The following is a 13,100-nucleotide window of genomic DNA, read 5'->3' as shown; positions in this document are numbered from 1 at the left end:
CCATGAAATCTTTGACACTGAGACCTGTCAAATATTAACAACTTTGCCTCTGCCAAACAGACTCGTCATTTAGACTTTTATCTTTGAAAAACAAAACAACAACAAAAAACTAAAAGCAAATGAAAAAGTTTTATGTCATCTTCCAGTTCAAAATATCAACAGATTTAACTGATTTATAACCATCCTCTTTTCAGACTGGGAACTTCTCAGTTAATGCAAAAGTTTGTAGGGAAAGTATCAAAAATAACCTTACCAACAACATATAAAACAGTCTAAATGTTAGTTGTCTAAAAATAACTACTGTAAGTTTTAAGACCCATAGCAACTTGATATGGGCAATTCTAAAGTTCAAATCAAAGTTATTGATTTAATATAACAATTTGCATGATCTCTTTAAAAAAATAACTCAAATGTAACTGTAGTAGTCAGCTTCTATTTTCCTGAAGCATTACTTATTTTTTTACTTCATACTCCAAGAATTTGGATTAGTATAATTTCCAGACTCCTTCGAAAACTGTTTCATCAATCTGTCCAAACCTACATCTTCATTTCTAATTACCACAAGTGTACTGCATCTCTGTTATAGAAAAGTGAGTCCATTTGATTGGTCTTCATACACCTCTAAACCTTAACCTCTCAACTTTCCAGTGTGCTTCCTTAGAGAATGGCTCATCAGCTCTGAACCAAGGTATCCTCCAGATTTCTAGTACAATCCTGGATATCGTGCTACATTTCATACTGGCTCTACATCTATCTAAATTTCACTCATATTTCAATAGGTTGAACTATAAGTGCTCTTGGCCTACAAAACGGCCATTTTATCAAACTCAACCTAATAAAAGCAACTTTTTTTTTGCACTTTTGCTATATTGTTGAATAAATGGTCTCTTGGTGTGAGATGTGTACCCTCACATGGACTACCATCAGTTTCTTTTCTCAACGGATAACAGTATGCTTTATGTTCTAGCATATCCTCATGGCAGCAGGGGATGTACATTTAATAAATACACTTTTAAAAGGAATTTCCAGGGATATTCTTATTGTGATTACATTCTAAAATATCACTATGAAACATTTACTAATAGTGATCATAAAATCTAGATTGTCGCATGAAACTAAAACTTAGTTACACCGATCAACAGTAGATAATTTAAATGAATTTTCTTAGAACACTAAAAGAAAAAGATAAGCTTCAAAGACAAAACAAAGCACAACCAAACTTCCTTCCCTCCTCTTCACAGATGATTCTTTTACTCATGTGATGCTCCCACTCCAGCTGTGCAAGTGTGGAAACATTATCTTTATTAAGGAAGAAATATCGTTAGTAAGCTTCTATTTTGTGTCCATAGAATTTATATTATAAAAAGAGAAAGACATTATTCAAAATGAAAGCCAAAATAATAAAATTAGTAGAGCCACTAATTTATGGTAATTAGTGTGGTAGTAATTGTGGAAAACTGTATTTTTATAATTATTTAAAAGTGTGTTCTTAATGAGCCTTTACCTACGTGTTCCAGTAATAGTGGCTATTAATGTATTCAATCTCTTTTGTTTAAATGAATGTAACACCTACATCTTGATTTGACATGTCCCAATAAGGTCTTTCTCCATAAGACATAACTTCCCACATGACTATTCCATAGCTCCATACATCACTGGCTGATGTGAATTTCCGGTACTGGATGGCTTCGGGTGCTGTCCACCTTACTGGAATTTTTCCACCCTATTATAAAAAGAAATGAACATTTAAAATATGTATAATAACTTATCTATTATTTATGGCAATATCATAAATACATATGTGCATTTTTGGTTGGTAGTTCAGCAGCATCAGGTCTACCCATCTTGAATCTCTATGTGTATTTAAAGTTCTTAATCTGATTTTTAGAATCCCATTACAAATTTCATCATTTCAAATTTACATTGCAACTCAACTGATGGAGCTTTGTGTGGTGTTAGGGCAAGAGTATATTGAACAAACAATGAGAGGCTGGGCGCTGCGGCTCACACCTGTAATCCCAGCACTTTGGGAGACTGAAGTGGGTGGATCACCTGAGGCCAGGAGTTGGAGACGAGCCTGGCAAACATGGTGAAACCCCGTCTCTACTAAAAATACGAGAAAATTATCCATGCGTAGTGGTGGGCGCCTGTTATCCTAGCTACTCAGAAGGCTGAGGCAGGAGCATTGCTTGAACCCGAGAGGTGGAGGCTGCAGTGAGCCAAGACTGCGTCATTGCAGTCCAGCCTGGACAACAACAACAGTCACAACAAAGACAAACTAGGCAAAGTTACTATGAAAATGAAATAAAATATGGATAATTTAAATAAACTCTCACATATTTTCTTTTTTTCTAATCTTACAAAAGTTATAAGGATTAGCATAGTTAATATTCTTTTAAATCTTTATTTAAAATGTTATTATAGTTTTCTACAAATATGAGTGCTAGTAACTAGATGTTTTTGTATGTAACTATATTCTATGACTCTCTCAATATAAGGTAGTCATGTTATCAACACTTTCCTTCTTAGCTTATATATACACTGTACAAACAATGATTCTTCCAGAAAAACAAAAAACAAATAAAAGCAACCTCAAAATGCTTAGCTCAATTGGCTTCATTTTTCCTGTTTAGTTTACATTATTAGGTCCTGCTTTCGTGGTAGAAAAATCTTAAGAATATGAAAAAGTGCAGTAAATGACTTTTTCTTACAGTAGTTGTATAGACAGCTTCTGGATCATCCTCTATAACTCGGGACAGGCCAAAATCTGACACTTTACAAACAAGATTGCTGTTGACAAGAATATTGCGAGCTGCAAGGTCCCTGTGAACATATCCCATATCAGCCAAATATCTCATTCCAGCAGCAATTCCTCTCAGCATTCCTACTAACTGAATGACTGTAAATTGCCCATCATGTTTCTGCAGGAAGACAAAAATAAAAGCCCAGTTAATTGCATACTTTAAAAGGGACAAAAATCACCATGAAAAATATCTGCATGCTAGTAATTTGCTATTGTATAACAGGAATTGTTAATGAATTTTTTATATAATATGGATACCTGTGGAAAAAAGCATAACATGCTCATTTAGCTGATAGCCAAATAATTTTGGTAATCATATAGTTATTTATATTAATTTGATATTTTAATATGAACTAACAGTTTGAGATTGCACAAGTCTAAAAGTATATGCTAATTTTTAAGTTTGGAAATAGAATATCTAAAAAATTACCCCAATTAGCTAAGTGTTTTCCCCACATGCCAAAAAGTCTAAATAACATAAAAGTATATAAAGAAATTAATATACATATAATAAGGTTTATTTTCCTCTAAATGGTAAAAATGAGAAAGGGGGAAATATTTGAGTCAAAATGAAGAGAAACTAAAATGTAGAAAGTGATTGTAGTGGCTGACTTGGTTTTCATTTAATTTTTTCTTAGTTATGCTACTGATAGGAGCGTTACTTGTAACAAGGATTCTCTAGGACAGATGTACTAGCAAATGGGATTGAGAACTGTTTGCAACCAGACCGGTCACTTCTAACCTATTTTAACCAAAAAATTACTCCAGCTGAATATAAATATGCTGGATGAAGTATGCTAGTCTGAGTTGATGAATTTTCTAATTGATTCTTATATCATGATGATGCAGCAATAAAAGTTGCTCTAAATCCTATGACTGTTTATACATCTGAGTTAAATATGATTCCAGATCATATTAAATAACTTTACAAGTTCTCTTTTTCTTTAGATTATTTTTTTCTTTGCCATTTGGAAAAATGTTCACATGTTAATATTCTTAGTTAAAAAGCCTCTGAGAGTAAAAATATCTATGTTTATATATTTTGGATTTATATGTCATTTACAAATGAATCACACATCATTAATTTGAAAAATAATGTTAATAATCATACATTTTATGCTTGGTGTTCACCTAACAATAAAATAGAAATGGTTCTACAGAGCAGAGTTGTGATCAAAGTGTCAACACAGAATGGTTATCTCACCTTTTAGTCTTCTCCATATTATCTCTATATTTCATTTACAATTGCACATGCTGCTTTATAACATGAATTCAAATTACAGGGCTTCAGGCATCCTCCATATCTCAGGTAATAATATTAACGGAAATAACTTTGTGACCACATTGTATCACTTAAATGCTCAAACTATTCTAGTTTAATCTAGTCTTGAACTCTGATTATTAATCTGATTTTCAAAGACAATTTTCTAACCTCTTACTATTTTACAAGGTTCTCATTTTACATCGCAAAAAAGATTCAAAAAATTATATTGGTAGCAAGCATAGTATATTTAGAATAAGTGGATCACTTTGGTACTTACCCTGAGAAATGCATCTAGGGCTCCATTTTCCATGAACTCTATTACAATCATGACTGGTTTCCCTAAAAATAAAAAAAAAAAAAAAAGTTTCACAAGTTGTAACCTGAACTGCAGGGTTATTTCCTTTCTCATCCCCCAGTAAAACACATGGTGCTCTTTTGAAAGAGTGAGTGTGTGAAGTATGAGTGTTTCTTTTAGTGTTGCTGCTAAGCTCAAAAAGTCATTATATGTCTGCTTGGAACATGATCATGATTCATAAAATTAAAACATATAAATAAAAGTCATGGTGTTCTTCTGACTCCTGCTTTGTGAGTAAAACTCAGAGAAAATTATACTTTATGTAAAACGTAAAGACTATATTGTATAATTATTATGTCTCTTGAAGAGAAATAAAAATATTTATCAGTCATTCCATCTATCAGTTATTCTTCAACTCTAATCTTACATTCATTTTTTTCTGCTTTTTTTCCCCCTTGAGGTGATAACATAAAGGAAGAATTTTTTTATTAGTTACATACCAAGAAAACTCATTCATTTAGACTATGCAACATATTTCATAATTTGTTTTATTATGTACATAATAATACTAATTTCTGACACTCGGTTTGTTTTATAAAATAAAGATATAACCAATATCTACCTCTTGTAACAACGCCTTCCAAATGGACAACATTTGGGTGGTCAAACTGCCCCATGATGCTTGCTTCACATAAAAAGTCTCTCCTCTGTTTTTCTGTGTAACCAACTTTCAGGGTTTTTATGGCTACTGCAACGTCTCTTTTCCCTGGAAGTTTCAAACGGCCACTGCAGACTTCACCAAATTCTCCTGAAGTAACAGAACAAGCAGGCATATTTTATTTTCTAAATATTGTACTTTTCTTTTAAGAGCAAATGCATTTAATTATTTTTCTTTAACTTATAGTAAATTATTTAAAGCATTTTAAAATATTTTCAAAAATACTTGATAAAGCCCTGTAAGTTACATAGAATACATTCCCATATATAGGGGAGTCTATTTCCTAGACACAAAAGTTGTTTATGAAAATAATGGCATAAATGAAATTAAAACTTGAAGATACAGTTCAGAGCTCCTTCATAGAAGTTACGCTTTCCTAAACTGTCTTGTTAAACAGGCTACTATTTTTCAATTGAATTAACCAACACTCAGGGTTAACATTCAGATTTGAATTATGCTATTATACATTTAAAATTATTTTTTATATATGGCATTAGTATATAACCTAGACTACCGACTAAAGCATGAGGACACAGCAAATTCTAAACATTGCTATTCCTTTTGAGAAGAAAATATTTATTAAACATTTAAAATCTGGAATTTATATGCACTATGTCTACTGGATTTAAAGGAATTAGAATCAGAAATGTATATTATAAAAATACATACAAATAGAAAATATTCCCTTTAAATAATTCATACACATTAATTTTCTACATGAATTTAAATTACAATGGCTAATATCTACAAATACAAGAAAAAAGATAAAAATGAAAGTTTTGTAAGAAGACAGTAAATCAAGTAAAAGGAAATGCACAGCAAAATTCTGGAAATTTCTGACCTTTTAAAAATACAATTCATTTCTTAAATGACAGGCCAGAGCTATTATAAAGTAGCTTGTAATAGAACAATATCTTAAAAATCCAACAGAAAACAAAAATATATGGATTCTTCGTGCCACATGCTAGTTTTTCACATTTTTTCGTAAGATTTCATAAACAAGTACAGCCTCACTGCTTCCAACAGTTCAGGTAAATGCAAAAGTTCTATACTTGAGGGATAATTATTTGCCTGTCATTATGATGTATGACTTTCGATCTTGGCTAAATGGAACAGCTGAACAAGGAAGCTACAATAGCCTTACCTGCACCAATCACACGCTCAATTTTAATACAGGAGGCATCTAGCTCCTTGGCGAATTGATGGACAGCTCTATTTGGGTCCTCATAGGTTTCAGGGTCAATGTAGGTTTTGGTGCCTGGAAATTTAACTGTAATGATGTAAGAAAGCATGACTGTGATGAAGCAAAGCCCTTATTGTGCAGTCAGCCCAGGAATTTCATTATGCAGAGTGCTCCTTGGAACAGTGAACTTGCTTCCACATCACCTGATTCACAGCAGTTTTAACAGACTACTTCAGTCTGCTGGCGTATAGGTATTATCTGCAAGCTTCTATAGGTAACATAGGATCCAGCTCATAGGTTGCTAACTGAATTGCTTTTCCAGTAAATCAACAAAAGACATTCACCAAAATTTCTGACATGCCTATCAGACGGGAGGTTTAATTAAATTCACTGCTATCATGGCATAGTTCAAGCCATATTGAGGTTTGTAATGGACTTGGAAACACATTTGTAAAACTACCAGTCAGTCAATCAATCAAATTAATACACTGGGAAAAGAAGACATTTCATTTACAGGTAGCCTACTACACTGACAGCAATATTAAAAACATTTAGACATCTTACTTATTCTTTTGATTTATTTTTTTAAAGACCAACCACCGTTGACATATACATAAAATTAATACAAGATGTGAGGGACTTCTATCACAGAATCAAAGAGATATCTTCTAAAGACAGTTTCATCTTCACCTTCAAGGGCAATAGAGGCCAGATATACAAAGTGCAGAGTAAAGTAGAAAATTTACAATATTCCTGGGATCTGTTAACCAAGTATGACAGCGATTTGAAAGAGGAATGGTTTATATGAACTTTCAATTATAAGGCTCTGGAAGATCTTAACTGCTGAGGAGGTAGCCAATATGCCTCACAAAAGGTAGTCAAAATGCAAACAACATAGAATAATCTTAAAAGTTAAAATCTTCTTAAAATGCACCCAGAAGCATGCAGGTAACAGATAATACTATGTCAACTTTAAATAAAATTCAATTACAATAATGTATTCCAAATCTATTTGGTAAAAGACAAAGATAAGATAGATAGGCATATATTTGGTTATATTAATGCAATAAAAATTACACTATATCCTCAAAAAAACTTTATTGTTTTAACAAAGCCACTGAACAATCTTTTCATCAAATCTTACTATTTGGAGAACAATATACTTCTTTATATATTACACTGCAGCCTAACTGTGCTTATGTCATCACATTAAAATTATATTTTAAAAATAAACACATAACAAAAAGAAGCAAAATGTATAAAGGAAAATGGGATTTAAAAATCTTGATTTATTCTGCTGTAGTTGATTGTTTATCCAAAATTGATTGTCTTAAACAATTATTGTTGCAGTTTATAAAACTGACAGATGCTCATTTGTTACTAAAGCTGAACATGAAAAAAAAAAAAAACAACACGAGAAGAAAAGAGAGAGGGGATAGAAGGAGAAAAGAGAGAAGAAGGAGTATAGGGAAAGGGGGAAGAGAAAAAGAGAGAAGGGAAGAAAACAATAGGTTAACCTCCTAGATTGGCAGGCAGATGGAGAATGAGCCATCTTCTCCCTTTTTATTCTCTCTTTCTTTCATTTTTTTTAAATTTTGTTTTGATAAGGGAGCTAGATTGGAGGTAACCTTCCGCATCTCAAACGGTCTCTGACGGTTCTTTATTCAAGCTGTCATAAAACATTTTGACAGGCCAGAGCTATTTTGGCATAAAAACATGAAATACTGCCCAGCTTGGATTTGAAGACATTGTTAGAAGAAATGGTAGGAGGAAACAAAATGTAAATCGGAATTGCTTCACTAAATTCCTCCATTGTGTTTATATCTTTAAATGTAGCACTTGGGGGCATGGAGAGTTGAGGGTGCCTGATACAAATGACTGGACATTCTATTAAATTCAGTGCTCTAAAAGCTAGTTAAATGGTTGCTTTCAAGTTTCTGTAAAAATTCAATCTGGTGTTTTAGCACTTGGGAAAATTGTCCATGAACTAAATAGAGTAATAGAAAGACACCAACTTGTAAACAACTGGTTACCACAGTATTATACTTTGTATATTAAGTAATCATAAAATCAAATAAAATACCTTGTTTTAATCAAACAAGAAGAAAACATATCCTTGGAAAAAGGGTGATTCAAAATATTAAGAGTTCACCAGGATAGGATATGGTAAGTGCACTTTTTTTCATTATTCATTTAAGAAATGAATGTTTTAAAATAAGGAAAATATTGACATTATTTCTGAATATTCTGGTTTATCCCAACTTGAGTATGAACTTTTGTATTTTAAAATATTATTTCGATTTCTCATGAAAGTTAAACATCTTAAAACCACCATTGCTAGTTTTCTCTAAAGGTTAAAACTTTATATACAGCAAGCTTATCTTGTATATATTAGCAAGTAAGGCATGCAATTATATATTTTCTAATTACAAACTGGATGTGAAATGTGAAGACAGTGAATGGCATAAACACATTAAAACTTATAAGGCTATACAACAAATTTTGGATAAGTCATGTTTCAATTGACCTTCTGCATTAACCTGCAAGTTAAAAGCAAATAAACTGGTATATGTGATCATTTGGGGATATTTCAAATATGCTCAACAAATAAAAGTGACATACTGATTATGGTAATATTAAATAATTGTGCCATTAAATTATTCACATATGGGCAGGACCAGGGATTCCCGGAACTACAGTCTTATGTTACTCTTCTATATACATTCTACACTAGAAAAAAAATTTGGAAATTCAAGTTTTGATCTGCTCCTTCCTGTCTGGGGAAGTGTTAAAAATATTCTCCCATGTCATTAAATAGAAACAAAAAAAAAGGTAACCTCCACTTTTTTCTTTATTTCCTCTAGCTATAAACTACCTATGGTGCTCTCTTCACTGAGGCTTGTCGCAGGAAAATTAATGCCAGATTAGCAAAAGGAAGTTCTGACATTGGGGGCATATCAAATAATCCCAAGTGGGGTATAGAAACACACATATTCAGTCATAATCAGGGGTATATTTAAGTCTTTTGAGGCTTAACCCATATACAATTTGGGATACTGTCTTTAGGGGAAATAATACATGATTATATACACAAATTTGCTACAGCACTCTCACGGCCTAAAATAGGCCTGTGAAAGTAAGAGGCCTTGAATATTAAACTTTATAATAAAGCCACTTCTGGGCATACCTTTAATTTCCATTTGTAGTAAACCGTACTACCCCACATGCCCTTCCTACCATCAGTGGTTGAGATTCAAGATAATTTCTTATTCAATTTGGATTTGTGTTATGTAAAACCACTTCTATTTTGAAAACTGAAGGTAACTGTTGGTTCAAAAATGCAAACATATTGAGAAAATTTAGGAATGATAAGAGCATTTACAATTTGTGTATTTAAACCACACATTGTCATTTGAGCTTTTTTTTTTTTTTTTTTTACAAAAAAAGGAATCACAAAGAAAATCTAAAATGTATTAGAAATTCTTGATGGAGGCTTTGCTATTCTTATGACTTTACGATGGGTATAGGACAGCATCTTCACAGATACTGACATAAGAATCTAATAAATAACACAAAAGATACAATTCTTTTGTCATGGGAAATTTATCTACACATGAGAACATTTGCCAAAGATTACAGGCAATACAAAATAATAATAAAATTGGTTTTTAATATTCTCAAGGATTAAAAATGGGGAAAATGGGTTTGGGTAAGAACATCATTAATTATCAGAACTGAAGTAATTTGATGATTAGGTTTTGATTTTGCCTACATAAAGTAATAACATTTACTCTCAGTGCTCGCATTTTCACATGCCATTCTCACTGCAACAAGAATAAGATTAATGCAGATAGGCATCTATTTTATTTGGGTCACTAAGCTTTCTTCTAAATATGATTTCTAAAATGAACTTTTAAGAATAAGCTAACTCAAATCCATAGGAAAACATCAGAGGCATGAATCTTATTATTATACTATTTATGTTCTGTGAAATATCTATCAGTGATAGGTAATTTATAGTAGCTGAAGAGAAAGAGGCTCCTTAATTTAGTCTTTTGTGGTAGCACCACTCATTGGATTAAAAAAGGGCCTATCCTTGTAACCTGAAATGACATTCCATAGCTAGCAAATGGGCACATGCAACCTTTAATGTATTATTATTATGATGGTAAGAAACACTTGGGCAAAGTTTGCAAAAGGAAACATTATGATGTAAAAGCAGCTGAATATCCTGCAGTTATATGGCATTTCTGAATATATTTTATTTTTTCAAATTCATATCACATGATTTTAATTCTAAACATCTTATTCAAATGCTTTAAAGCAACAATTTGAGCTCATGGTATAATTTCAAGCATGATGCATAAGGACTTTGTTAATGCCAATGCTAATAACCAGATTTTTCTATTAATAGGGGTACATCATAGTAAAGAAAAGCCAAACACTTACAATGAAAGTAAAGCTCTTCATCCCCTTCTTGGTCAGCTTTGCTATAACCACAGTGCCTGGAAGAAAGCAAATTTGTGACAATCTTAGTGATTTTACTTTTTATATTTAAATTTCATTACAATGCACCTTAGTTACTCAACAACCTACTAGAGTTAAATTTACTGTTCATAGTTATGAATCCATTTAGTAATAATATAGCAATTCACATGATTAAGATGCACAGAAAACAAACTTTTTGTGTGAGAAAATGTAAAAGGAACATTTTTAAAAATACATTTAGAATGAATATACAAAATTTAATATGATTTGAATCCACAAAGTTCAATTCACAAAAATATTCATGAGTCACAAATATTCACAAGTGAATGTTTACTTGTATTTTTTTCTGGAAAAAAACACATTTTAAATGGTTTCCACAAACATTTAATAACTAAAAGAGTAAATACTTCCCCAGGTATATTCTATATTTATTATGAAAACTTAACTCTGAAAATAAGAAATAAAAATTCACACAATAAAAACTATAATACTCATTCCCCCTAAACTAAAGGCAGTGATCAAACTCATATTACATTTTGATCTTGAAGGAATGACATGTTATTGATCTTTATTGTTTTGTATCAAAGAATGTTTGCATTTACTATTTAAAATTCTATTACACTAAGTAATAGGCTGACATAATTCTTAAAAGGCAATATGTTTTAATGTTTGAGATTAGAACAACTTTGTGTTCTACCTTCTCCCAATGATGAAGCCAAAGACCATGAACACCAAAATGATGGTCCCAGCCACAGCAACCACAGCAATGATAATGACAGGATTCTGTTCACTGGAGACAGCTGTAGCTGCAAACAGAGGAAATAGGCTCAGAAATACTTGACACCATGCAAGAACGTGAGAGGTTAAATAAAATTAGTGATATCTTTTCTATGTCATTCACTCTAATTTTAAATAACTGCATTATTTTGTAACAAAGTAAATTTAAATAAATGTTTATTTCTGCCTTTCAAAGAACTGGTAAGGACAATACTTTCACATATTTTCCATTTATCAGCTATAAAGGAACGTATAAATGCTCACTGAATGACTATATTCCTGCTTAGTTGTAGAAAGCTTAGTTATAAATCAAGAGATAGACACATATGATCTGCTAGTGCTATTAAATCCCTATTGTTCCTCAGCAAGGCATTTGATTTTGATCCCTTTGTGTCTTTTTTTCTGGCATGTGAAATCAGAACCAAAATACACACCTTGTGTATTTTTTAAAGTACTTTAATACACATTAAATGCTTTATCTCTCATATCATCAATTAAAATAGAAAGCATAGTGTAATCATAGTTAAACATCATGAAATTATAGTCCACTATAATTCAGGAAAACGATGAGCCATATTATCTGTGTTAATTTTCATGAAGTATGTAGTAAACACGTTTCATATTTTAAGATTACAAAAATAGCTAGCCTATTTTAGAAAGAGAAAACTTTCTGCAAGTACTTTTTAACAAAACGCTATCATTACCTAACTGCAGACACTTCTTGTACAATAATAAATAATTCTTCTATGCTCATTAAGGCAAACTCAGCTGAACCTTTCTGACAGTCTCTTTGGGAACAAATACATGTTTGCATGTCTTTTAAAACACTCTCTGATATAGAATTTTTGCACTTATCACTTCCATTTTTCCAAACTAGTGAAATTTTATTTATATGGTGACTCACAATTGTCATATTTTCCCAGTTTCATATTTTCAGTAGCAATACAGACTTTATAAAATCATTTAAGACATATGAAAAAATGAAAATGAATATTTCAATAAATGATCCAGTTGCAAATATCATAAAATACATAATGTCAAACTAATATAACTTGCTAATTCTGAAACAATCAACAGCTGCAATCTTTAATTTAAGGCAGGATGGAAACTACCTTTCCTTCTTGTTGATGGCAAGGGACTAGATCTCTAGAGTAGTAATTCATATGAAGGCAAAACATATCTTGCCACAATAGGAAGTATAAAGTTTTTTTCAGATCAGCCTTTCTCTAGTTTATTTGTCTGTCTCCTTTTGACAAATTATCTCTTAATTTCGTATACCTATGCTAACAAGAGATAGCTCCTGTGTTGAAAAACAGTAAAAACAGCTCTGGTCTAATAGATACTTTCTGAACAAAGAAGATTATACACATTCTCTAATTTATCACCTGCCAAATTGCTCCCTGAGGGAACTTAAAAAGGTTAAAAAAAAAAAAAAAAAAAAACAGAAAAAAAAAACCAAAAAAAAAAAAAAAAACACAGAAGAAAACAACTTTCAAATACTAATTTCTGAATTACAGCCTATTATCACACAACAGAGAAAAGATGACTTCAAGTACTTTAAAAATTTGTTTA

General features: G+C 31.6%; 1 protein-coding gene across 6 annotated transcripts in view; it reads right to left on the bottom strand.

Annotated features, from left to right (window-relative positions):
- Window positions 1–13,100, bottom strand: part of EPHA7 (EPH receptor A7) — a 178,670-nt gene that overhangs the window by 12,917 nt on the left and 152,653 nt on the right. For 2 of the 6 annotated variants that reach the window (XM_015136941.3, XM_015136943.3), the window contains exons 8-14: window positions 11,449–11,557; window positions 10,713–10,768; window positions 6,225–6,350; window positions 4,985–5,170; window positions 4,345–4,406; window positions 2,712–2,921; window positions 1,574–1,723 (exon numbers count right to left, since the gene is read on the bottom strand). In XM_015136941.3, the coding sequence (XP_014992427.1) occupies window positions 1,574–1,723; window positions 2,712–2,921; window positions 4,345–4,406; window positions 4,985–5,170; window positions 6,225–6,350; window positions 10,713–10,768; window positions 11,449–11,557 (899 nt within the window). Of the gene's footprint in view, window positions 1–1,573; window positions 1,724–2,711; window positions 2,922–4,344; window positions 4,407–4,984; window positions 5,171–6,224; window positions 6,351–6,823; window positions 7,650–10,712; window positions 10,769–11,448; window positions 11,558–13,100 lie in introns of those variants that run through there. The other 4 variants (XM_015136942.3, XM_078001244.1, XM_015136944.3 and 1 more) reach the window with 2 other exon arrangements.

Source organism: Macaca mulatta, chromosome 4 (genome assembly GCF_049350105.2).
Source record: "Macaca mulatta isolate MMU2019108-1 chromosome 4, T2T-MMU8v2.0, whole genome shotgun sequence".
Lineage (NCBI taxonomy): Eukaryota > Metazoa > Chordata > Mammalia > Primates > Cercopithecidae > Macaca > Macaca mulatta.
This window is presented reverse-complemented; position numbering and strand designations above follow the sequence as displayed.